Source organism: Sarcophilus harrisii, chromosome 3, assembly GCF_902635505.1.
Source record: "Sarcophilus harrisii chromosome 3, mSarHar1.11, whole genome shotgun sequence".
Classification (NCBI taxonomy): domain Eukaryota; kingdom Metazoa; phylum Chordata; class Mammalia; order Dasyuromorphia; family Dasyuridae; genus Sarcophilus; species Sarcophilus harrisii.
In genome coordinates, this window is record NC_045428.1 from 545,778,241 (window position 1) to 545,803,765 (window position 25,525).

The 25,525-nt window shown below is 46.1% G+C and overlaps 1 protein-coding gene across 3 annotated transcripts in view; it reads left to right on the top strand.

Moving 5' to 3' along the window:
- Positions 1-5,159: 5,159 nt before the first annotated feature.
- KCNQ4 (potassium voltage-gated channel subfamily Q member 4) overlaps positions 5,160-25,525 on the top strand; it is a 74,724-nt gene continuing 54,358 nt past the window's right edge. For all 3 annotated transcript variants that reach the window (XM_003765423.3, XM_031962249.1, XM_031962250.1), the window contains exon 1: positions 5,160-5,761. In XM_003765423.3, coding sequence (XP_003765471.2) covers positions 5,436-5,761 — 326 coding nt within the window. In that variant the 5' untranslated portion in view covers positions 5,160-5,435. The remainder of the gene's footprint in view (positions 5,762-25,525) is intronic.

Sequence of the window (25,525 nt, forward strand, 5' to 3'; positions counted from 1 at the left end):
CAAACTGTGATTTTTAGAGATTAGGAAACTGAGACTCCGAGAGGTTTGACTCCTAATCCTTGGCCCAGGCACACAGAAGATAAATACAAAATAAGGTACCGAGTATTTCTGGGATGGATTGAGATGATGAAGCATGTAAAAGTAAGGATGAGGGGAGCAGGAAAGCTTCTTGTAGAAATCAGCAGATGAGCCAAACCCTGAAGACAAGTAGAAGTTCCAAGTCAAGTTCTCTGACTCCCCCGCTGTGCTTTGCCTGCTGCCTTCCTTCCCTCCTCCAAGCCTCAGTTTCCTGATCTGTAAAATAAGGAGCTTGAAAAAAAAAGGAAAATAATTTCCAACTCGCTATTCTGTGATCCCATGTGATCTCACGGAGGAATGGGACCTCCGCCTCATCTCTCCCCCGTGCTCATCAGCCTCTGATGGAAGACTCCAGTGAGGGAGAGGCTCCAGAGGCAGTCCCTTCCACTTTGGGTCAGTTCACTTTTTATCCCTTTCCTGGTTCTTCTGATCAAGAAAAGAGAGAGAGACAATTACAATTTCAATAGAGCAGCTGAGAGGTGATTTATCCTTTGGGTGGAGGCTCTGGGAATGAAGGGTAAGGGGGGACTCTTCCACAAGATGCTGAGGAGGTAGAAATGGGCAAAGCTCAGTAACTGATAGACTATCAGAAAAGATGGAGAGAGGCTGACAGTGAGCCTGGGTGACTGCAAGGACGGTGGTCCCCTCATCATCCTCAGCCTTCAGCTCATTCCCTTAAAATGTGCCTCCTGAAAGAACCGGTGTTCATCACCTCCCAGACCCTCTCCTCACTCCTGGTGCCCCCTGATCTGGGAAGGACACAGCCCTTGAGGAGTCCCTTGTCAAAGCAGGGAGATGTGGTCTCAGGGGGAGTGGGGCTTCCAGCTGCACACCTGAGTGGGAGCCCCCACTCCAGGACAAAGGAGGGTGAGGAGGCACCGATCAGGGAATTGGCAGTTACAGATCTTCCTCTGCCCTTCTGGCATGGAAGTTGGGGGATGCTGTGCCTGGGAGTCAGGATCCCCCTTCCTCCCTGCTGAGGTTTCACTGAGACCCTGAACTGGTGTCTCTAAAAGGGAGGCAGTCTCTATATGAAGGCCCCTTGGCAGGGATGCAGACAAGTCCCAGACGAACAGTGAGGAGTTTGAGACCCAGTGAGTGGCAGTAAGGATGGAGTTTGGACCTCCCATTTGAAGGGCCCCAGAGCCAGGGAGGAGGCTGGGATGAATGATCTGACCTCTTCCAGCCTGAGGGCCCAACCCCCAGCCCCTTCCTGGGTCTGTAGACTCAGCAGATCAATGCTGGGCCTGCTGACTTGAAGAAACTGCCCCCCTCCTCCCCGGCTCCCCAGGGACGGCCTCCTGAAGGATCCACTCAGGCCCTGCGTTGGCTGCAGTTGTTCCTGGCCCTCCCTCTGCCTCAATCCCACCAGACTGTGCAGAGGGAGTGGCTGCTATGGCCACAGTCTAACTGGTTTAGGTGGGAGGGTGGCAAGGGGGTGGAGGGCATGGGGAGGGTGGTGAAAACAGGGGAGAAGGCCAGGCAGATAGTGATGGAAAGGATAGAAATCTCACAGAATCACAGAAAATCAGAGTTGGAAGTCTATTCGCCTTATTTTACAGATCAGGAAACTGAGGCTCAGAAAAGGGAAGGAATGTGTCCAAGATCATAGAGCAAGCAAGCTGGGAAGGCAGTTTGCAAGGAACAGAGAGCTCGCTTCAAGTCCTAGCTCTTCCAGTTGCTATCTTGGGCAAGTCACTTCCCCTCCCCTGGGTGGGTTTTAATTTCCTCCAATAGAATAAGAAGGTTGGACCAGAGCAGGGGTTCTTAACCCTTTTTGTGTCAGCGGACCCTTACAATAATGCTGCCCACATTTATGATCGAAGAAAAAAATAAATTTTGGTCAGAGGTTACTAAAAATGGATGTGTAATTCTCCCTGAGTCCAATAAGTTCAGACATCCCCAGGCCCCTTGGGACTCTGCAGACCCCAAATCAACAAGTCCAATGACTTGAAGGTCTCTAAGAGCCCTTCTTCTCTTTCAAGATCTAGCTTCCTCACTAAAAACCATTACATTGAATTCCCAATACCTATATTTATGCACACCTGCATCTTTGATTTCCTTCACAAGCTAATTGTACAATAATTCAGAGTCTGATTCTTTTTGTACAGCAAAATAATGTTTTGGTCATGTATACTTATTGTGTATCTAAGTTATATTTTAATATATTTAACATCTACTGGTCATCCTGCCATTTAGGGGAGGGGGTGGGGGGGTAAGAGGTGAAAAATTGGAACAAGAGGTTTGGCAATTGTTAATGCTGTAAAGTTACCCATATATATATATCCAGTAAATAAAAGGCTATTAAATAAAAAAAAAAAAAAAAAAAAAAAGATCTAGCTTCCTCTACACTCGCTCCCTTCACCTTGCTCCTTCTTCAGTCTGCAGGCACAAAGGCAGCTTCAAGCCTTGGCAAAGCTGGGGAGGGAGAGAGGATGAGGGCAGCCTTTAGTAGCTCCCCTTATAAACTGAGTTGGTCCAGTTACTATAGACTCTCCTCGACCTAGTTCCAACCTATCTCTCTGAGCTGACTTTGCATTGCACACATTCTGACTTCGCTGCTCTTGTTCATCCTTCCAGATTCTCTCTAGCCTTGTTCTGTGCTCCATCACTCCACCGTGCCCCTGGAGTCCTTTCCCTCTCCACTAGGAACCACCTCTCCCAGGAAGCCTTCTTAGATGGCACATCCATCCTGCCCCTGAGGTGGAAGTGATCTCTCCCTCCTCAAATTTCTCCATCGTCCTGATCTATTCTTTTCCTTGTTTCCCACCCTTCCGTTTAATTATAAAGTACTGGAAACCAGAATCTCTCTTGGAGCATCCAGCCCTATATTATCCCCCCCCCACACACACACACACACACATACACCCAAGGAATAGGTCTGCACACCATAAACAGTTTAAAAACACTGGAGGGAGGGGTGCTGGATTTCTGTAGGGTGAGAGAGCTGCTGAAGGAAGCCTTTCCCCTTGCCGACCTCAACACTGCTCAGACTCCAGTTATACCTCTGGGTATTTGCATTGAAGGGACCCAGAGGTAGCTAACTTGGGAATTTTCTCTGAAAGTGAAGTTTACACATCTGGGCTGGATTCTGGCAGGAATAGTAACCGAAAGCATGTCCCTTCCTGTGCTTTTCCTTCTCCAGCTTATTTTACAGAGGAGGAAACTGAGGCACACAGGTTTAAATGACTTGACCGGGATCACAACGCTAGTAAGTGTCTGAGGCCAGATTTTAACTAAGGAAGAGGAGTCTTCCTGATTTGAATTCCAGTATTTTATTTTATTTATGTTATATATGTTAAATCCAATATGTGTAAATGTATTTTGTTGCATGAGAAAAATCAGATCAAAAAGGAAGGAAAATGAGTAAGAAAAAAAAATTGCAAACGAACAACATCAAAAAGAGTGAGAATGTTATGTTGAAAGCCCAGTGTTTTATCCATTGAGTCACCCTGGTGCTCCCTAAAAGTAAAAATGGCACCCTTCATTCCCCTTCTGCCATCCAAGATGTTGGAAGGAATGGGCAAGCCCCGTTTCCCCAGCCCTCAAGCAATTCTCTTCACCTTTTTTTTTTTTTTTTTTTTTTTTCATTTCCAGGACTTCTATTTCTCCCCCAAATTTTCTACTCCCTTCACACAGTATAGAGAGGCTAGAAACCTTAGGAATTAGTTGGTGGCGTTCTGGGAGGCCTGAATGGGAGTAGGGACAGGCTAGGCTCCAGTGAATCCGCACAGTATACAAGGGGTGGACATGTACACAAAGGCACCTCTGTCTGGGCTCTGGAGATTCATCCCTTACCCATTCAGTTCAGTCCTAGGGCCTAGAGGACATAGATGGAGAATTCGGGGGAGGGGAGTGAAGGGACTTAGGACAAACTCCCCCCCCCCCCCCCCCCCCCCCCTAGCCATTCCTGGAGACAGGGACACACATCACAACATGAGCACATGTGGCAACGGAAGATGCTACGTCACCTGGCAAGCAGTTCTACAAGTACCCATTAGACACTTCCTTACCCAAAGATGCAAATGCTGGACCCAGTCTTCTATACAACCAGGGAACACAGCATTTCTTAGGATCTATTGTGTGGAGCCCAGTGTAACCAAGCTGGGAGAGAGAATCAGAACGGAAAAGTCGGGGTCGCTGAACGGGTGGGCTTCACCAGGGAGGAATCTGTAACGGCCGGTGTTACCAGAAATGGGCGCTGAGGGTCAAGGTCGGGGTTTTAAGGTAGGCAGAAACAACCCCTAGGTTCTGGACACCATAGGACGCCAGCCTTAGACGCAGACACTCTCTGACACACAACTACGCCACAATTCCAGACCCAATCACACGTGCAACTGCACCACAATGTGAAATGGAACCCCACTGCAGCCCCAGACTGTAACGCTGCCTGAGAGACAATCACTGAGACACAGCTTCGGATAGCACCCCCCAGACAGAATCCGGCCTCAGAAACAACCTCACCCAGACACGAGGCCTTAGACACAGCCATACTTGGGCACGCGACTACAACACAACTTTAGACACAACCACACACGGACACCCACCCTCCAGCCCGCGACTGTTCTCAGACACGACTAAGCGCGCAGCTTTGACAGCCACTCAGGGACCCAACGCCGGCAGGCTGACCCAGCGGTCGGGGCACAGGCGCCCACAACTTTACACGTGCTGGCAGTACCCGCGCGCACACACGCACACACACACACACACACACACACACACACGCTCATACGCACGCACACCCCACCGTCCCCTCCCCAGTCTCTCCTCCCTCTTTTCCCCAGGCTCGGGCTCGGACTCGCTCCGGATTTGGGCAGGCGGGGGGGGGGGGGGGGGGGGGGGGGGGGGGGGGGGGGGGGGGGGGGGGGGGGGGGGGGGGGGGGGGGGGGGGGGGGGGGGCCGGGGTGACATGTGAGCGGGAGCGCAGGCAGGTGGAAAGCCGAGCGCCATGGAGCGAGTAATAAGAGAGTTGGAGTCGGAAAGTGCTGCCCCAGTAGCGGGCGAAGCGGCCGGTCAGCGAGCGGGCTCCGGCGGCCCCCAGCCTGCCCGCCCCCGGCCCCGGCCCCGGCCCCGGCCCCGGCCCCAGCCTGGCCCTTAGCGCCCCCTCCTCGGCTCGGCTCGGCTCTCCCTAGGCGCCTGCCCGCGGAGCGCCCACCCGCCCTCCCTCCTCGGTCCGCGCTTCTTCTCCGTTGTCAGCCTGTCCCCGCCGGGCCGGCGCTCCCGGGACTCGGAGCCGGAGCCGGGCCGGGGCAGCCCGGTGGGGCGGGGCGGGGCGGGGGCCGGTGCCATGCCCGGCTAAGCCGGGTTGAGCGCGCCTGCCGTCTGCCCGGGAGCCCAACCCGGGCTGGCCCCCGCCCATGGCCCGGGGCGAGGCCCCCCCGCTCCGCCTGAGCCTGGCCCCGCCACCCGGCCCCGGGCCCGGGGATGCCCCCCAGCCCGAGCTGGTGGCGCTCACGGCAGTGCAGAGTGAGCGGGGCGAGGCGGGGGCGGGCTCCCCGCGCCGCCTGGGGCTCCTGGGCAGCCCCCTGCCTCCGCAGCCGGGGCCCGGCTCCGGCTCCGGCTCCGCCTCGGGCTGCGGCCAGCGCTCCACCGCTGCCCAAAAGCGCTATCGCCGTCTGCAGAACTGGGTCTACAACGTGCTCGAGCGACCCCGTGGCTGGGCCTTCACCTACCACGTCTTCATGTGAGTCACGCCCCCGGGACCCCCGGCTTGGGCGCCCCGCCTCGGAGTTTTACTCCACGCCCCCAGCCTCTGGGTCCTGCGGGTCTCCTCACCCCTTCCCCGCTCCTAGCTCGTCCTGTCCCGTCTCACCCTCCACCCAGCTTCCGAACTGGCCCGATCCCGCTTTGGGGCGCAGTACTTAGCCCTGACTGCCCCCCCCTTCTACTTCCCTTTCTGATCTCTCAGCGAACTGAACCATGCGCCCCTACCTGTTCCCTTCCCGACTCTCAGCCAGACCCCTTGTCCTCTTTTTGGTGTCAGCCTAACTCCCTTACTGTCCTTCTCCCTGGCTTTGTCCAGACTCAGTGCCCCCTTACAGATTCTGGGACCAACCCCTGGCCCTATTCTTGTCCACTTCTCTGGCTGCTGGCCTCTGTGTCCTTGTCTCCTTGTCCTCTCACCACCCTCCTCCACCCCCAGTTGGCTCCCTCTTAGGGAGTACACCTGTCCCCCCACCCCCATCCCTGCTCCTTCATGCCCAGATCTTCTCCAGTCCTTTCTGTGTCCAGTTCCCCACGAGTATTCCTCCAGTCCCAGATGCCCTGGGCTCCTGAGCACAGGGTATCTGCACCTCCCTGCAACACACACACACAAACACACACCCCACCTTGGATCTTAGATCACCACCCTTTCCTGCCCCTTTAGCCCCAGCCAGTTGTGAGCGCTCTCTCTCTCTCTCTCTCTCTCTCTCTCTCTCTCTCTCTCTCTCTCTCTCTCTCTCTCTCTCTTTCTTTCTGAATTGTCTCTCTGTGTCTCTCTTTCTCTCCTGTATCTCTCTGTCTCGGTCTCTTTGTCTGTCTGTCTCCTCTCTGTGTGTGCCTCACTCTCCTTTTCCTCTGTCTTCTCTCTTTTCTCTCTCTCTCTCCCACACATACATTTGTTTATATTCTAACTTTTCTATGACTGAGACCCTGTTCTGGAGGCCCCACCCTGCCCGCCTTCCTCACCCCCTCCCCGGCCCCCCTCAGAGACACAACTGGTTGATAATCTCTCCTCTGGCCTGCCCTGCCCTCAGTGGAGATCCCCATCATGGCCCCATTGACCTCTACTAGCTCCTCTCCTGCCCGCGCCCCTCCCCCACCAGAATCTTTCTCCTTTAATGCCCGGGCTGGCCGGCCAGCGCCGGGGCCTTGTCACCATCTTGTTGTGGCCCATGCCCCGTGCGGGACAGTTTGCTGCAGGCTCCAGGGCCGGGCCCTCTCTGGTTCCCCGGCCCTGGCCAGGCCTGGCTCCCAGCAGAGGGAAAAAGAAAGAGGAGGCACTCATTTGGAAACACTGACGCTATGCCCTCCCCCTCCCTCGGCCCCCCCTCTGGCTTCTACAACTTTCAAAAACAACAAACCGGCTTCTTCGAGGTAAAGAATGAATTTTGGCAGCTCGCAACCTTGTGAGCATGGAGTCTGAGGGGATGGAACAGGCCCAGGAAGGAACCTGAGAGGCCCCGCGGGTATCAGTTGAAGGGTTCGGCCTGGCACTGGGGCGGCTGGAGGTGCCCGCTCGGCCTCCGGCTCCCTGGAAAATGTGCATCTATTAATACCCCCTCCCCCGCAGTGAGCTGTCTAGGCTTGGCCCCCAGGCCTGAGAGAGCCCGTGCGCTTGGAGGGGGGCCTTCCTTCCATTCTCGAACCTGGGCTGGCTGAATGCTGCTGGGAAAGAGAAGAGAGGGGCCCCAAGATGCAGGGGCCCCCGGGGGGGGGAGGGAAGGAGGCAGAAGTCTTAGTGGTGGGCAGTGGGCAAAGGCTCTTCCCATACACGCTCCAGGCTGTTCTGTGGGTCTGACCGAGTCGGAACTCAGGCTGGTCAGGGCAGCTTTTGGGAAGGCTTAAGTCAGAGTCAACGTCAGGGGTCAGGACAGGTCATCTAGGGCTGTCCAAGGCAAGGGCTGCTTGAATCATTAATCGGACTGGGGGTCTGAGGGCTGTGCTGTACGGAGGCTCTCGGCTGCTCCCTGGTACAACAACTTAGGAAGGGCTGTGGGGAAGGCTTGGGTGAGGGGGCCATGACAGCCCACTAATTTGGGGACCAGCTTAACAAGGCACAGTCCCCCTATTCCTTCCCTCCTCCCATTCCTGACTGATGCTTATACTCCTGGTCTTGGTTCTTAGGAGGAAGTCATTAATCAGGGAACAGGTGCCCACTACTACTTGAAGTCAGCTGGTGGGCTCCGAAGGGTGTTACATTGGGTACTAGAAGGGCCCCTAATGCAGAACTCTCCCAGCTCAGGACCCCAGGGAATCTCGGTTCAGACCCCACTTCTGCCATTTGGTGTCTGTATAACCTTGAAGAAGCTGCTGCTTTCACTTCTCTGACCTGTCTCCCAGATGAGAAAGGGGCAGAGCTCCTTGTGGGTGCTTTTGAGGTGCTAGGCTCCTTTTCCAACGAGCTGCAACTTCCTTGGGGAGGGGGTCCCCTGAGCCTCTGTCTGTACTGCTGGTCGCCGCAGGTGAAGGACCCACCATGTCCTTCCTGACCCTAACCCCTGTCTCCGGAAAGGCCTCAGCTCCCTCCTTCCGGGCTAGATCATCGAATAACTTTGTTCCACATCCGTTCTCCCAGGAGATGCCAGGCATGTCTTGGAAAGATGAACAGGTGCCTGGTCTGGGGAAATCCCCTCACTCTCTAAGGCCTTCCGGGTTGCTCTGGAAACTGGGCCGACCCTGCCTTCCCTCCAATCTAGATGCAGGGAGGGGGCTTAAAGACATCCCTTCAGTTGCCCCTTTCAGTATCTCACACCTCCTGACAACTGACCTCGATCCGTTTTCAATCTTGTTCTAATCCTCTGTTGAATTTCTCTCTGTCTTCTGATCTCTTGAATGCCCTGTGAAGGAACGGCCCAGAAATGGAGAGCCTCCAGTCTTCAGTCGGCTGGGCTCTTGCCTTTCTGGACCTCAACCCATTTTTCCTCAGTCCTAGGTGGAAAGAATAGAGCTGAGGCATGTGGACAAGAGACACTGGGGAAAAATGAATCAACCCCCATTGGAGACATGAACCTCATTCATACTTAGGGCTTCCTTTCAAGCAATGTTATACCCTTCCTCCCTAGATCATCCCCTTCTCCATCCTCCCCCTCTCCTGAGCTCTACATTAGCCAGTCAGCAGCACTGCCCAGCCATGCTCAGAGATTGGAGTGTCTGAAGCCTCCCAGGGCTTGGAGAAGTTCATAACTGTTTCCATAGCACGGTGGGAGTCAGAATGACACTGCCCAATGAAGTGCTCGGCCCACTTCCCAGGGCCAGGGGGTTCTAGAACTCTATTTAGCTCCCTTCTTCCCCTGTGCTCTGGTCTGGCTAAGGGCTTCCTGAGCCCCATCCTAAGCTAGTTAGCGTTTGGACCTGTTTCCAGGGCACCAGTAGTTTGGAGCCCCCATAGGGTGATCACATCCTCCCCCTGCCCTGACCACGCCCATTGCAAAGACCTATGGATCATTCCTTTTCTAAGCCAGTGGAAGCCAAGTCCTTCCCCTTCCTCTCTCTGCTTCAAGGCAAGCTCCCTGTTCCCACAAAGAATTTGCTCTGTGTGAAGGTTCAAGCTGCTTCCTCCTCCTTCCCCTTCTGCCCCCCAGGAGACCCTCTTAGAGACTATCTTCATCTTTGCTGACAGTCAGGACAGCAGGAAGTAGGTCCAGAGAAAGGAGGCAATGGGATAGGGACTCAGGTGGTCCAGACCACCTATGGAGAAGACCTATAAAGGGCCTGCAGATCTTACCCGAGAACTCCAGTACCATGGTGGCTTATTAAATCGAAAGACAGAACCTTCCTGAATCGACTGTCAGAGGCAATGCAAGGTCTTAGAGCACAGAAACACAGAATGTCAGAGCTGAGAGGTTGTAGAAGGTGGAGCGCTGGGAACGTCAGAGCTGGGAAGGCCTTTGAACACGGAATGTCAAGGCCAGGAGAAGTGTTTGAGATCATCCAGACCTAGCTCTTTTGTTTTACAAAGGAAAAGAGCCTTTGGTAGGTCGCACAGCAAATCAGTGATATAAGCAGAGCCCTGATTCTCATATGACGGTGAGGTTTTTTCCCCATAAAGCTAGGCCTTCCCATTAAATTTCTTTGGTTTCTTCTGATTTTTGCCAAGTACAGGTGATCTGCTGCTCCCCATTCTCCCCCACCCCCAGCTTCCTCTCTCTGCCTTTCTTTGGAAAGGCTGTGTTTTTGTACTCACAAGCACTTCTGTATGATCACAAAAACTGATAAATACAAATATGAATGGCCAATAGCATTTCTTCCCTCCCCCAATTCACTCAAACTGAGCAGTAATCCTGATCCATAGTCCTCTCGCTTTCTCTCTTCCCTCTTCTCAAACCTGAACTCCCAGCTAGCCCTCGGAATCAAGTGCACACAGGCAATGGGAGGAAGTAGGAAGATCCTGGGCACTAGGGCTGGACTTGTTCCCTGGGATGCCCTGGCGGCTGGCGGCTTCTCTTTGGAGACTCATGTGAAGCCTCAGGGCCGCTGTGGCGGGTCTGTGTGGTCCATTTAGCAGTTTCTTTGGCAGAGCCATAGCTAGCTCAGGACTTCCCGCAGCTTGGGACAAGGAAATCCTATTCTCCCCAAACTCTACCCTTTCTACCTCCTTGCCGTGAAAAAGCACTTGGGAGTCTAATCTAAATTCTTTAGCTTCCATTTTAACTCCTGTCCTGAGGGAAGCATTGAATTCCATAGCTCTTCATTCCGTTGCTCATTACTTTCTGCCTTCTCTAAGCCACTTGGCATGTTAACAACTCCCATCCCTCTCTTTTGCCTCTGGTCTCCTTCCAAAATTGAATTTGGGCTGTCTTGGATCACCTCTGTGACCTCTCTGGGCCATGCTTCAGAGAGATGTGGTAGAACTTCCCCAAAGCCAGGTCAGGAATCCTATGGATCAGAATTCAGGAGACCATGCTCCAGCCCTCTTAGCCAAGTAGGAGTTGGACTATTGTAAATCAATTTCTCTGGGTCCCTGCTTGTAGGATCTTATTGCCCCTTTCATTCACCTCTAAGTGAAGTGAGATACTTTGAGACTTCCAAGGTCAGATGTCTCCATGAGTCACACGCAGAAAGAAAGGTGCATGCGGACACCCACCTCCTTCTGAGGAAAGTCCTTAATTGCCAAGATTTAGACTCATAAAGAGACCTTAATAGTCAACTCCGTCATTTTACAGATGAGGAAACCGAGGCTGGGATAGGTTTAGTTACTTGCGCATTAAGTAACAGAGCTGTGACTTGAACTCAAGAGTTTTCTCTTTTTATCCTTTTTTTTTTTTTTTTTTTTAAACATTCTGTGCTACTTCTGGGTATCTAATCCCCATCCCTCCTGCTGTTGTGAAAGTCAGCCACTTCCTCAAGCTGGCTGGCTGTTGAGTACGCTCAGACTTGATTATTCTTGCCCTGCTCTCTTGTGTATTGAGCGGGTGATGTATTTAAGACTCCCCCTGGGAGTTGGGCAGCTAAGGCTGGGGATGCAGCATTTATCTAGAAGCCCAGAATGAGAGGAAGCCTTGGGCCAAGCCCTACTCCTTCTCAAGAGTGCAGATAATCTTAGAGAAAGTAGTAGAGAGCTCTTCACTCCAATTTCATTTCTTATCTTACTCTCCCCTTCCATATTGCCTTCTGCTAAGTGTGCTTCCCCAGCCATGTTTTACCTCTAAGCCACCTTTATTCAGGTAAGTTAATTTTATTTCATCAGTCCAGTCACCTCTTGGGAGTGAGGGAGGGTCTCTTCCCAGATTCCTTGGAAAAATCCTGGCAGCTTCCCTTCCATCCCTAACCTACCCCTCCACATTGGAGTGGAATAAGAACTTCCTCAGCCCTTGACTCAGATCTCCCATAATGCACAGACCATCCATTCACCCCTTCAATATATTCCTCTTCACTACACTCTGATCTGAACTTGGGCTGGCATCCATCCCTGTGAGCTTGTGAAAGACAGTGCGCCATAGCTAAAAGAAGCTGGGGTTGGTAGTCACACACCCTGGCCTCTAGCCTCAACTCTGCGTAATCCTGGCCATGTCAGCTTTTCTCTGTGGGTCTGTTTCCCCATCTATGAAATGGAGGAGACAGTAATAAAGCCTGCCCTGCCTGCCCCCACAGGGTGGTTGTGGTCTGGGCTGGCTGACTGTACTCCAGGCTTGATTGGGATCAATTCTGAGGGCTGGAGATGACTTCAGAGAACATCTAGGTTAGGCTACATGACCAGGAATCCCCTCTTTGACGTCCTTGAGGAGTGACCATTCAGTCTGCTAAAAGACCTCCAGCGGTTGTCTCTCAAAATATCTTTGGACAACAAAGGGAGTTTTTCCTTTTATAAAGACAGAGAAAATCCTCCTTTCTGGGATTTGTTACTTCCTTCCCCCAGTTACTTTTCTATATGTCTTTTAGGACCAACCAGCATAAGCCCAATTTCTCTTCCTCATGATAGGAAGGCAGTAGCAGCCACGCTTTCCCAAGTCTTTTCTTTTTCACACGGCTGCCTCCAGTTCCTATAATGTTTCCTCCTGTGGTTTGGTCTGCAGCCTCTTTTCTAATCTGTTTGCCCTCCACAGTAATGCTGTGTTGTTGTTCAGTCATTTTTAGTCATGTCTGACTCTTCATGACCCCATTTGGGGTTTTCTTGAAGTGAAGTGGTTTGCTGTTTCCTTCTCCAGCTCATTCTATAAATGAGGCAAACAGGATTATGTGACTTGCCCAAGGTCATACAGCTAGTGTCTGAGGGTGAATCTGAAATAAAAAAAAAATGAGTTCCCCCACCCCCCGACTTCAGGCATTGAGCCACCTAGCTGCCCACCAAATGTGTCCACCTTGTACTGCTCTAGTTCATCAATAGTCTTCTCTGATCATGGCACCCAGGTACCCCAAATCTCCTAAATGTGAGCTCACCAGGGCCGAGAACAACAGGATTGTCACCGCTCTTATTCTGGAAACTGCTTCTGTTAATGCAAGCTAGGATCACATTAGCTTTGGGGGCTGCCTTAGATCCCCAGGTCTTCAAATGAATCTCCCCCATCATATACTTATATCCTTAATCTTTTGAGCCCAAGTAGGAGCAAGCCTTCTGATTGAATGAATTCAAACTTGCCTGCATCAAATGGGTCTTCTTAGATTCTGCCTGTTAGGATTCCATTCTCGCTATCCTGTATATTAGCTATCTTGGCCAACTCCTTGTCACGATCACTAGATAATTAGAGCATTTATGTCTTCAAACCATCAATAAAAATGTTGAAAAGCCCAGCACCACGGACAGATCCATGATGAATTCCACGGAGTCCTCCTTCCAGGTGGAATCAATTTGTGGGTTCATCTACTTTTATTGTGCTATCATCTAGCTCCCATCTTTCCATCTTGTTCACTGGGCTATACTAGGTCAAATCCCTTCGCCTTGCCCTCATTTATCCATCTTCAAGATGACCTCTAAGGTTCTTTCTAGATGTGTGAGAATACTGCATCAGTGGCAAACACAAAAGCTTAACTAACATTGATGTAGCATTTTCAGATACGCAAACATTTAATCATTTAAATTTAAATTTTAATTAATATCTTTTGTTTTGCTATCACCAAGATTTTCCCTGTATCCCTCTTTCTCTGGCTCCCAGAGGTCATCCCATATACCAAGGGGCATTTTTAAAAGGAAAAAGAGAAAAAGCATCAAAATCTACTAACACATTGGAAACACCTGAAGGTAGATATTCCACTCCTGTGAACTCCCCATGTCTTCAGAGGAGAGGGGCAAGAGGCTCCCCGTGACTTTTCTTTGGGACCAATCTTGTTCTTTATGTTCAGTTCAGTTCCAATTGTTTTGTGATAGTTGTTCTTTCTATTTACATTGGTGTAGTCATTATGTCTATTTGTGTCTATTGTTCCACCACTTCTGCTTACTTTGCTCTCTGAGAAATACCTTACATCATTATTTCATTTCATTTCTCCTCTTATTATAATCCTCATTTTATAACTGAGGAAAATGAAACTCAGGGAATTGTGATTTATGCCAAGTAACACAGCTAGTAAATAGTTAGAGGCTAGACTTGAACTTGGGCCTCTGTTGACTTAATGACTAGCATTTTTTTTATTGCTCCGTTCCTTGAGTTCTGGATTAGTCACTACTACAGAATAATTATCACCCATTGCTGCTGCCAAAGACCTTGAACCTGGAAACCGAAGAGGGCTGTGATTCGCAATAATGTTGCAACATAGGCAACAGTGTTGCAAAGTGACCAGCTGTTCCTCCCTTAGAAACTAATTTTGGGCCGGAAGTCCGGTTGCCCTTGGCCTGAGCAGGGCATCCCTTACTGCCCATTCCTGATTTGGGGCGTTCTTGGATTCTCGTATCTGAGTGTTGCTGTCCTGAAGGCTCTCTGAGAGTCAGTCCCATGCTGTCCTTCTTAGGGACATTCTGAACAGATTCTTCTTCTTTTTAAAACAATTATTTTGGATAGATTCTTGTGGGCTAATTGCGCAGTCCCGGGCCTCACAAAACTGGCAAACTGACCCCAGCATTGATGTCTAGGATTTGGACTGGGGATAGGAGGGGGAAGTCAGAAGGGCTCACAATCCTAGTTTTTCTAATTCAAATCTTTGGGAACTCCTATGCCTGAAGCCCCAGGACTAGAGTGGATAAGTGGGGGAGCTGACAGACTGGATTCTGCCTGCTCTACCCCTCCTGACCACAGAGCTCCCCTACCAACTCCTGTTTCCTACAATATCCCCGCTGTGGTGCTGCCTCCCTGGGGAGGGGGAGGGAGCCGAGCCTGACTCATTATGAAATGTGGAGAGGGGTGGGGTGGGGTAGGGAAGGAGGGAAAAAGCTAGCTCAGCACAGTCCCCTCCAGCAGGAGGTGGGAGGTGGAGGAGGGGAGACTTCTGGGCTCTTCCAGTTCTTCTTCAGGTCCCTTAGATGGGTATTAGCTCTGCTCGGAGGCTTGGGAACTTTTAGTCGTTTCTCACTTTTCTAGACTCTAAAGTCATCCTGTGAGAGAATGCTCCTCTGTGTTGCAAAAAAGCGGCTTTAGGTTGAAGTCAGGGAATTCTACTTAATAATTTGAGCTTTTCAGAAGTAGAATGAGTTGTCTCCGGTTCACTGCCCTATCCCCAAAAGAGTGATCTTCATCAAATAGAGGCTGGGGATGTGTTAGAGGGAACTTTTTGTCAGGAATGGATTAGAAGACCTTAATGATCCTTCCGTTCTGGAATTCTGGGCTATGTGTGGGTTTGTATCTGTCTATGATAAAACATAATCTTATCTAAAAAAGATGATGAGGTTGTCAGGGATCTGATTGGGAGATGAGGGGTCGATTCAGGGCTGGGGGTAGAAAGAAATGTTGGAGCAGAAAGATCTGCTCGACAGCAGATCAAAGATTCAACTACATTTTTAGCTTATTCTGGAGATTCTCTCTCTCTCTCTCTCTCTCTCTCTCTCTCTCTCTCTCTCTCTCTCTCTCTCTCTCTCTCTCTCTCTCTCTCTCTCTCTTCCTCCCTCCTTTTCCCTCTCTCTTTCTCTCTCATCTGTCTGTCTCTTCATGTGGGAGAGTTTTTGCAAGTGATTTGGGGTGTCAGAAGGGGCATTTATCTCCTGGGGTTTTGGTTCCTCTCTCTATAGCAAGAGTGTTATTCAGTTCCCCAGGAGTCTGGGGAGCCCAAAAGCATATTGCAGATCTATGGATAACTTCTCACATCACTGATTGGGGAGGTGACTTCTTTAGGAGCTAAAGTGTCAGAGGGGCAGGTAGAGGGTACTGTGTGTGTGTGTGTGTGTGTGTGTGTGTGTGTGTGTGTGAACCCCAGAGCTTTACTCTCCACATTTGTATTTCTTTGCCTAAGGGGATGGATTGAGAGGAAGATAGAAACACAGAGTGAAAGAAAGAGACAGAGACAGACAAAGATAAAGAATACAATAAGGGACCCAAGAGTCCACATTCTCAGCTACAAGAAGGAAAGGAGCTATGTAAGGGGTGAAAAAAATTCTGACTGATGTTCTTCCTCCCCTTCTGTGGGGGCAGTTCTTCAGAGTCCTACTTATCCTGTCTCCTCACCTAGTAGGGGCCCCCTGGGCTGCCCCCCTCCCCGGGGGGCTGGCTCAGGGCCTTGGGTAAAAAGGAAAACTGGCCCCAGGCATTGTATTAATTGGGCTGGAAATCTGTGGGTGGCAACTCTGGGAGGGGAAGAGGAAGAAAAACTCCATTTCTTAAGGGAAAACTGGGCATAGCAAACAAGGGGCTTTGTAGCTCTGAGACTGACCTTTTCTTACTCCACTGATGAATAAAAGGGTAGAGATTCCCTTACTTTCAGACTCAGGGATTTCAAATGGAATTGGGAGTGAATTCCCAGCTGGCTTGGGTGGAGGCCTTGGGGGGCAGGAAGAGCATGGGGCATGGAGAATGCATAGTGAGGTAGAAAATACTGCACCTAGAACCCAAAAAGATCTGAGTTTGAATCCTAACTCTTTTATATAATGTCTGGGTGATCTTGAGCAAGTCACTTTCCTTTCTCAGCTTCAATTACTTCATCTGGTATGAGAATTGGTGAGATGATCGCTCAGATTCCTTTCACCTTTAAATTCTATGACCTGGTGTGTTCTGACTACAGTGAGAGGGAGTAAGGTCAGTCACAAGGAAGAAACTGGTAGACACTTGGGGAAGAGGGACTATTTTCTTCTTTTTTTTCCCTTTTTCTTTTTCTTTTTCTTTTCTTTTTTTTTTAGGGGGACTATTTTCTTGGGAAAATCTGCCAGAATGAGGGAGAGCTCATGAAGCTGGGAGGCAGGGGAATGGATGAGATGACCTCTGCTACCTTGCTGCTTTGGACTCTGAAAGAATTCTTTACTCTCTCCACCCATCCATGGCTCCATCTGAGGGATTCTGGGGTTGAGGAATGGTGGGGAAGGGCAGTGGGAAGACTGCATCTCATCCTTTCTCTCTCTCACCCCCTTCGATGGCTACACAACACATTTTCAGTCTCTGGTTTCAGCTTTTGCTGGGCTCCCCCAGGGAAGGCAAGCCCAAATAGCTAAGTCAGCACAATGAGCCCTCCTCTTCCTGCCGGCTTGAGACTCTAACCTAGCCCTGTGAGAGCCCAGAGCAGACCCAAGATAGAGGATGCTGGCTCTGGCCAGGTCAGCCTCTCTTAGTCTGCCACTGAGCAGTACGAGCAAAGCTGGGCTTTTGATCCAGCCCCCTTCTCTGAAGGGCAGTCCTTTGCTCCCCCCAATATGTCTCTGGGACTGTCAGTCTCAACCCCAGAATCTGCCTGAGGGTAGAGGAAAAGGCTTGGACTATACTGGGAACCCAGAGTCCTGGGCTGGAGCCCTAGTTCTGCCAATAACGCCATGTCCCAGTGTGAGACCTCTGTCCTCTGTCCTCAGTTCTTTCATCTTTTTGGGCTTCCGGCTTGTCTTCCCAAGGGCCTTTGCCTTCTACCCCTTAGCGAGATGGAATGATATTGAATTTAGAGATGAAAGATGAGGCTTTGAATCTCAGCTACAAATAGTGACTGGCTGTGAGATTTCTGGCAGGTAGCTCTGAGGCTCTATCCCTATAAAGTGGGAGTAATGGTGCCTGCAGTGCTGACCTCATGAGGCTCTTCTTCATGACTTGCCTGATTCTTCTTGGCCCCTGAGCTTGGCTGTCTGCACTCAGAGATCTTGGTGCCCCATCCCCCCTTAATTACCTCATTACTGATCATCATAACAAGCAGTATCATCTTCATGGTATATTCAGGTTTGCCAACTGCTTTACACACATCATTTGGTCCTTAAAGAAGCTCCAGGCAATGGAGTACACTGGAAAGTGTATTGGCTTTGGAGTCAGAGAAGCAGGGTTTGAATTCTTGGGCAAATTAATTTTCTCAGCCTTGGTTTCCTCATTTGTGAAATGAGGGAGTCAGATTAGATGGCCTCTGAAGTTCTTTCTAGGTCTAAATCTATCATTCTATAGTATCACAGAAATTATCAATCTCATTTTATAGAGAAGGAAACCAAGACCCAGAGAAGGGTAAGGCATTTGATTAGCGTGGTAGCTGGGTGATGAACAAGAACTGGACTTGGTATCAGGAAGACTTGAGCCCAAATATGACCCCAGAAATGCACTAGCTGTGGGACTCTGTTCAACTTACTTAACCTCTCTCTGCCTTTTTTTCCTTATCTGGAAAATGGGAATAATAATAGTACCTCCCAGGGCTGTTGTAAGTATAAAATGAGACAAGATTTAGAAAGCATTTTGCAAACTTTAAAGCACTATGTAAATGCTATTTAGTAGTAGTAATGAACATTTGTGTGAACATTTGAAGTGAAGTAGTAGGAGAAGAATAAATAGTAGTATTAGAAGAAAAAGTAGTAGTAGTAGCAGCAGCAGTAGAAGAAAAATAAGAAATAGTAGTAGAAAAAGTAGAAGAAAAAGAAGTAGTAGTAATAGCAAAAATATAAAAAGAAGTAGTAGTAGTAGTGGCAGTAGAAGAAAAAAAGTAGTAGTAGCAACATTAGAAAAAGAAGTAGTAATAGTAATATAAAAAGAAAAAGTAGTAGTAGCAGTAGTAGATGAAAAAAAATAGTAGTAGTGGCATGCAAAAAAAAAAAAGAAATAAAGTAGTAGTGGTAGCAGTGAAAAGTAGTAGTAGTAGTTACAGTAGAAGAAGAACAAGTAGAAGTAGTAGTAGAAGTAGCAGCAGCAGCAGCAGCAGCAGTAGTAATAATAAGGTCTTGGGTCACATAGCTAATAATTTTTGGAGCTCTTGACTTCTAGTCCACACAGCCCCTTTCCACAGCATCTTTCTCTGAGTATCTCTGTCTCTGTCAATGTATATGCTTGTGTCTCTTGAGAACTCAACTTTTCTGTCTCAAGTCATGGGTTTGTTTGCCAGCCCTGTGCCTTGGGATTTGAGTTCTCTCTGGATATTCCCTTCCTTACTCTGGGACTAAACCTGTTATTTATGGGACCATTTTGCCGAGTATGCAACCTTTGTGAGCAATGTGGTCACACTGAAAGAAGACTGAATTGGGAATTAGTGGATTGGGTTCAATTCCAAACTTCCCTCCTTCTTATCCATGTGGTCGGGACTTATTGTCTCTTTATACAATGAGGTTATTGACCCTTTTAACGCTAAATCAAAAATTCTAGCTGTCTTTCACCAGCAGTATCATTGGATGTTCAAAGTTGGCCTTTGTTTCCTTTGTCCATGTCCTCATATGCACCTAGACATAAATGTCCACTTCTAAAGAAATATTCAACAGCCCTGAAATCAGGAGAACTTGAGTTCAATTCTGGCCTCAGACACTTAATAAGTCCTAGCTGTGTGACATTGGGCAAGTCACTTAACCCCAAATGCCTCAGCAAAACAAACAAACAAAAGAAATATTCAAATGCAGAAATATCACACCAAAGGAAGGATGAAAAAAATTAATTCATGCTTGCCATCTAGGGGAGGACATGGAGAGAGGGAAGAAATTTGGAACAAAGGATTGTGCAGGTGTGAATGTTGAGGATTATCCATGCATGTGGTTTGAAAATAAAAAGCCTTAATAAAAATAAATGAATAAATAAATTTAAGAAAATATAAAACAATCCAGTAAAATAATAAATCTTTACCAAAAGAAAAAAAAAAGAAAGAAAGAAATTAGTTCAGTCCCAGACTAAGGGCTGTTTCATTTCTTAAAGCTACTCTAGCTTTCCTAAGTTCCTCAAGGAGCTTGGTCCAGGATGTGGTCCAGGCTATAGGAAGTATTATGAAAGTCTTTCCATTACAGTGGAAAGATTATTATCTGTAAAGTCAAAGGTCCTGGATTCAAGTGCCACTTCTATATTACATTATCTATAGCTTTGGGCATTTGAACTTCCTGGGCCTTAATTTCTTCATCTCTAAAATGAGGGAGTTAGACTGGAATAACCTCTGAGAATTTTTCAACTCTGATCTATGATCCTGTGCATGCTCAACAGCACACTCTTAGACAAAATATTCCAATATTAAGATTAACTCTCTGGAGTTCTTTTAAAAAAATAATATCTTTTTTATTTTTCAAAATACATGCAAAGATAATTTTTATTATTCACCCTTACAAAATCTCTCTCCTTCTCTCTCCCTTCCTCTAGATAGCAAGTAATCCAATATAAGTTAAACATGTGCAATTCTTCTAAACATATTTCCAAATTTATCATGCTTTACAAGAAAAATCAGAAGGGGAAAAATGAGAAAGCAAAAGCAAACAAAACAACAAAAAGTGAACATTCTATGCTTTAATCTATATTCAGGATCCATAGTCCTCTCTCTGGAAGCAGATGGCCCTTTTCACCACAAGTCTATTGGAATTGACTTGAACCACTCCATTGTTGAAAACAGCCAAGTCCTCTGGAGTTCTTTGGACCAAGCTTATTGGTATGAACTCTAACCCCAGACTTTCAGCCAGTTTGATGGGTCTTAGTACTTTCAACATTTTCTCATACTATGAGAGAAATACCTGTGTTCCTCATGTAGGAGCTCACTCCACTTAAACCATATTGCTGTCAGAGGCAAAGAGAAGTTAAATATCTTATCTAAGGTTCCCTACCTAATAAATGTTAAAGGAGAGAATGGTACCTGAGTCTCCCTGAGATTAAGTCCAGTTCTTTGTCGTCCAAAGGACTAGATAACCTATAGCTGACTAGATGCCATGCCATCCAAACATGGCAGAGGGAATAGTGAAAACTCCTACCCATGAGGATAATTTATCACAGCACCTTCACAACAATACACCTTAGTCCTTCAAACTAAGGTTCAAATGCCAGTTCTGGCCTTGGCCACTAGTGCTTCCCTATTTCAAAGCCTCAGTATTCTCATCTGTTAAAAAAAAAAAATGTTTGGACTTGACAAACTTCAGGGTTCCTTCCAACTTTGACCTTCTTCGAATTCAGGTCACTTAAGAATCCCAGAATCTCAGAATTAGAAGGGGTGTTTAGAAGGCATCTAATCTCATAGCCAGCTAAACCAGAATCCCCTCTGCCATATTCTTAACAAAGGTTCATTCACCCTCCACTTAAAGACCTGCTATGAGGGACAATGTGCCAACTTTCGCCTTTTATTTTTAAAAAATTAGCATTTTATTTTTCCCCAATTATATGTAAAATTTTTTAACATTCATTTTTAAAACTTTGAATTTCAAATGCTCTCCTTTTCCTCCCTCTATTCCCTGACCCCTTTGAGAAAGCAAGCAATTCCATATAGGTTATACATGGGTAGTCATGCAAAACAGATTTCCATATTAGTCATGTTACGAAAGAAAACAGACCCCCCAAAATCCAAAAAATTAATGATGAAAGTTTAAAAAGAATATTTCAATCTGCAACATACTTCTTTGGGAATGGATAACATTTTTCATCATAAGTTCTTCAGAGTTGTCTTGGATCATTGTATTGCGAAGAATAGTTAAGTCATTCATGGCTAAATAATGTTACAATATTGTTGCTACTTTGTACACAATACATTTCACTTTGTGTCTGCTCATGGAAGTCTTTCCAGGTTTTTCTGAGAGCATCCTGCTCATCATTTCTTATAGCATGATGGTATTGAATCACAATCACATAGCACATTTCAACCATTCCCCAATTGATGGATATCCCTTCAATTTCCAATTCTTTGCCATCAGAAAAGAGCTGCTATGGATATTGGTGAACATATAGGTATTTTTTCCTTTTGTTTTTATCTCTTTTTGGATACAGACCTAATAGTGGTATTACTAAGTCTAAAGAGTGCATAGTTTCATATCCCTTTGGGCATAGTTCCAAATTGCTCTAAAGAATGGTTGAATTAGACCATAACTCCACCAACCATACATTAATATCCCATTTTCCCCACATCACCTCCAACAAGAGGATTTTTTAATGTCCTAATTCATAGGTGTGAGGCTCAAAATGGTTTTAATTTGCATTTCTCCAATCAATAGTAATTTAGAGAACTTCCATAGTTATAATAGATTGCTTTGATTGCTTCATTTGAAAACTATTCATATTTTGGGGTCATTTATTAATTGGGGGATTGCTCTTATATTTATAACTTTGTCTCAGTTCTCACTTGAGAAATGAGTCTTTTTCAGAGAAACTTATTTCAAATTTTTTTTTTGCACAGTTACAATTGCTCACTGTATTTCCCTCCATACTATTTTCCCCACCCTGTTTGTTCTCTTCTTTCTCTCTTTTCACCCTGTCTTTCCTCAAATGTGTTTTCCTTCTGACTACCACTTCCCCCCAATCTGCCCTCCCTTCTTTAGGGTAAGATAGATTTCTATATCCAAATAATATATTATTACATCTTTGAGCTAATTCTGATAAATGTAACATTCACTCACTCCCCTGACTTCCATCTTCTCCATCCACTCCATCCACTTTTCCATTCACTCCATCTTCTCCACTATAAAAACTTTTTCTTCCTTTATGAAGTAAGAGATGATTTACCCCATTCCACTTTTTCTTTTCTCTTTCTCTCAGGGTATTTCTCTTTCTCACTCATTATTATTATTATTTTTAGATATCATCCCTTCATATTCAACTCACACCTGTCTATCTGTAACTTATTTAAATAGATTCCTTCTAACTGCCCTAATAATGAGAAAGTTCTTATGAGTTACAAGAATCATCTTCCCATGTAGGAATTTAAAAAGTTTAAAAATAAAATTTTATTAAGTTCCTTATGTTTTCCTTTCTCCTGTTTGCCTTTTAATGCTTCTTTTGAGTCTTGTATTTGAAAGATAAATTTTTTATTCAATTTTGATTTTTTCAATAAGAATGCTTGAAAGTCCTTTATTTCTTCAATTTCCTTTTTTTTTTCTCCCTGAAGGATTATAATTAGTTTTGCTGGGTGTTTTTTTTCCAATGGCTGTTTTCTATTGTCTTCTATTTTTTCATTTCTTTGATTGTGTTTTATTGTTTCTTGATTTCTCATAAGGTCATTAGCTTAAATTTGTTCGATTATAATTTTCTTCAGTGAGCTTTTGTACCTCTTTTTTCATTTGGTTAACTGCTTTTTGAGGCATTCTTCTCCTTATAAGCTTTTTGTGCTTCTTTTACCATTTGGCCCATTCTGTTTTTTAATTTCATATTTTCATCAGTATATTTTCTGTGTTTCCTTTACCAAGATGTTGACTCTTTTTTTTTTCATGATTTTCTTGCTTCACTCTCATTTCTCTTCCCCATTTTCTCCTTCCCTCTCTTACTTGATTTTCAAAGTTCTTTTTGAGCTCTTCCATGGCCTGAAACAAATTCATATTTTTCTTGGAGGCTTTGGATGTTGGAGCTTTGACTTTATTGTTTTATTTTGTGTGTGTGCCTTAATCTTCCTTATCATCATAGTAGCTTTCTGTGATCAGATTTTTTTTTTCCTTGTAAATTGCTTATTTTTTCTCTAGCCTATTTCTTGATTTTTAACTCTTTGTTAAGAGTGCCTCCATGGTAGAGGATACACTGTCCCAAGCTTTGGGAGTTTTGTATACCTGTTTTCAGATACTTCTAGGGACCTGTAAATTTTCATTTCTTCTAAGATAATATGAATTAAGAAGAGGTGTATTTACTACTTTCCTGGTCTGCACTCTGGTCTGTGAGTGACCACAAGCACTCTTTCTGTCCTGCATAGGGCCCTCACTCCACTGCAGCCCCAAGCTCTGATATGTTCATGCTCCTCTTTACCCTGGGACTCCCAACACTCTCACTCAGGTGCAACAGACTTTTCCTGATCTTTTAAGTCATCTTTGACTGGAAAATAATTTCATCCTGTCCTTTTGTGAGTTCTGCCACTCCGGGAATTGTTTTATGGGATTGTTTAAAGGTATTCAGAGAGGTGTGGGGGAGAGCTCAGGCCAGTTTCTGTCTTTTCTTGCCATCTTATCTCTACCCTCCAAAGCTATCCAATGTACCAACTTTCATAACAGCCCATGAACAGCTTTGTTACTTTTTTTCTCATACCACCTGACTCTTTTAACTTCTCTCTATTATTTAAATTTTTGTTCTCTGAGGCTAAGCAGAAGTTCAATCCCTCTTCCAAGTGACAGATCTTTAAATATCTAGAGAGAGAGCTATCATGTCCCCACTAAGCTTCTGTTTTTCCAACTCCTTCAAGTAATTCTCAGATGGCCTGATTTCCAGTCCCCCAATCAATCATCTTGATCAATCTCCTCCACTCCAGCTTGTCAATATCTTTCCTAAAATGTGATGCTCAGAACTGAATGATATCTTTCAGATGTCTGACCAGGGTAGAGAGCAGCAAGACTATTGCCTGTTTCTCTTATTTCTCTTAATGCAGAGAATGTAATACAATCACATTAACTATTTTGGCTACCATATCACACTGTTGACTCATTGAACTTACGATAATAGATCATAGGTCAGACATTTAAAACAAAAAATGACTAATAAGCAATTTTCTAATCCTGCTCTCTCATGATAGAGGACAAAACAGCATCTGCTTCTATGCCAGGCACTGCCAGCTCTTGGGGATACAAAAGGGAGAAAAACAAATTGTCCCTGCCCTCAGACAGCTTGTGTTTCATTGGTAATAGGAAAGAAGCAACATGTTTCCAATAAATAAATACAAAAATATAATAAAGTAATTTCATGGTAGGTTGGAGAGATGGGGAAAATAATAAAAATTGGGTAAATTGGAAATGAATTTGACTAGAATTGGAACTGCATTGGAACTGAGTTTTGAATTGAGCTAAGAATTCCAAGAGGCAAGAGTCCATTCCCAGTTCGTTAAAGGGTATAAAGAATTGTGAGAAAGAGGATCAAGTAAGGAATAGCAAGTCGGGCAATTTGATTGGAATATACATGTCTTCCCATGAATCTCCTCCAAAAGGTTCAGTCATTGTTCCAGAGGCAGGGGAATAATATATTGATGGAAATTACTACAATATGTGATACTTCCTGAATTCTGATTGCTGCTCTGTCCTGGTTGCTGTCCTTTAGACATTTATCAATGCCCTTCCTAAAATGTTGTCTAGAATGACAGAGTATGGTAGGCCCATCAACTTTTTATTCCTGCTAAGATCTCAATGTTGATTGCTATATCACACTGTTTTGAATCACTGAGCTTGCATTATGATAAGACAAATCTTTTTCAGATGGGCTATTGTCTAGCTATGCTTTTTCCAACTTAGAAAACTAAACTTTGTGAACTCCACAAAAGACTTTGTATTTATTCATATTCAATTCTAGGTTTTCAGATTCATTCCAAGTTCTAGATGGTGAAGATTTTTTTTGGATCTTGAGGCAAACATTCATGTTAGAATGCAAACATCCATCCTAGTATTATACTATCCACAAATTGGATGCTTACTCCATCTTTAACTTTAAGTCTCTGATAAAATATTATTGAACAGTGTAGATCTTTAGTGTTGTCCAGAATTATCTAATTTGTTATCGAGCCATAAAATGACCATTCTTCAGATAGAACCATTCATCCAGTTTTGAATCCAACTAATTGTTCTTCCCCATCTCTCTCCATTGTTTCCACAAAGTTAGTGTTAAGAGACTTTGACAAATGCTTTACTAAAATGTAGGTAAACTATATTCCTAGCATTCCCTTGCTGCCTTAGTCAAGCAACTCTCTCAAAAACAAAACAAAAAAACTAAGGCAACCTATTCTTGATGAAGTCATAGTGGTTCTTTATGATCACTGCTTCCTTTTCTAGACATTCTTAACCATCTTTTTAATAATATGTCTAGAATTTTGGCACAAACTTAAGTCAAGGTCACTGACCTAGTTCTTTGTCAAATCATGGGAATGATCATGTTTTTGTGATGAG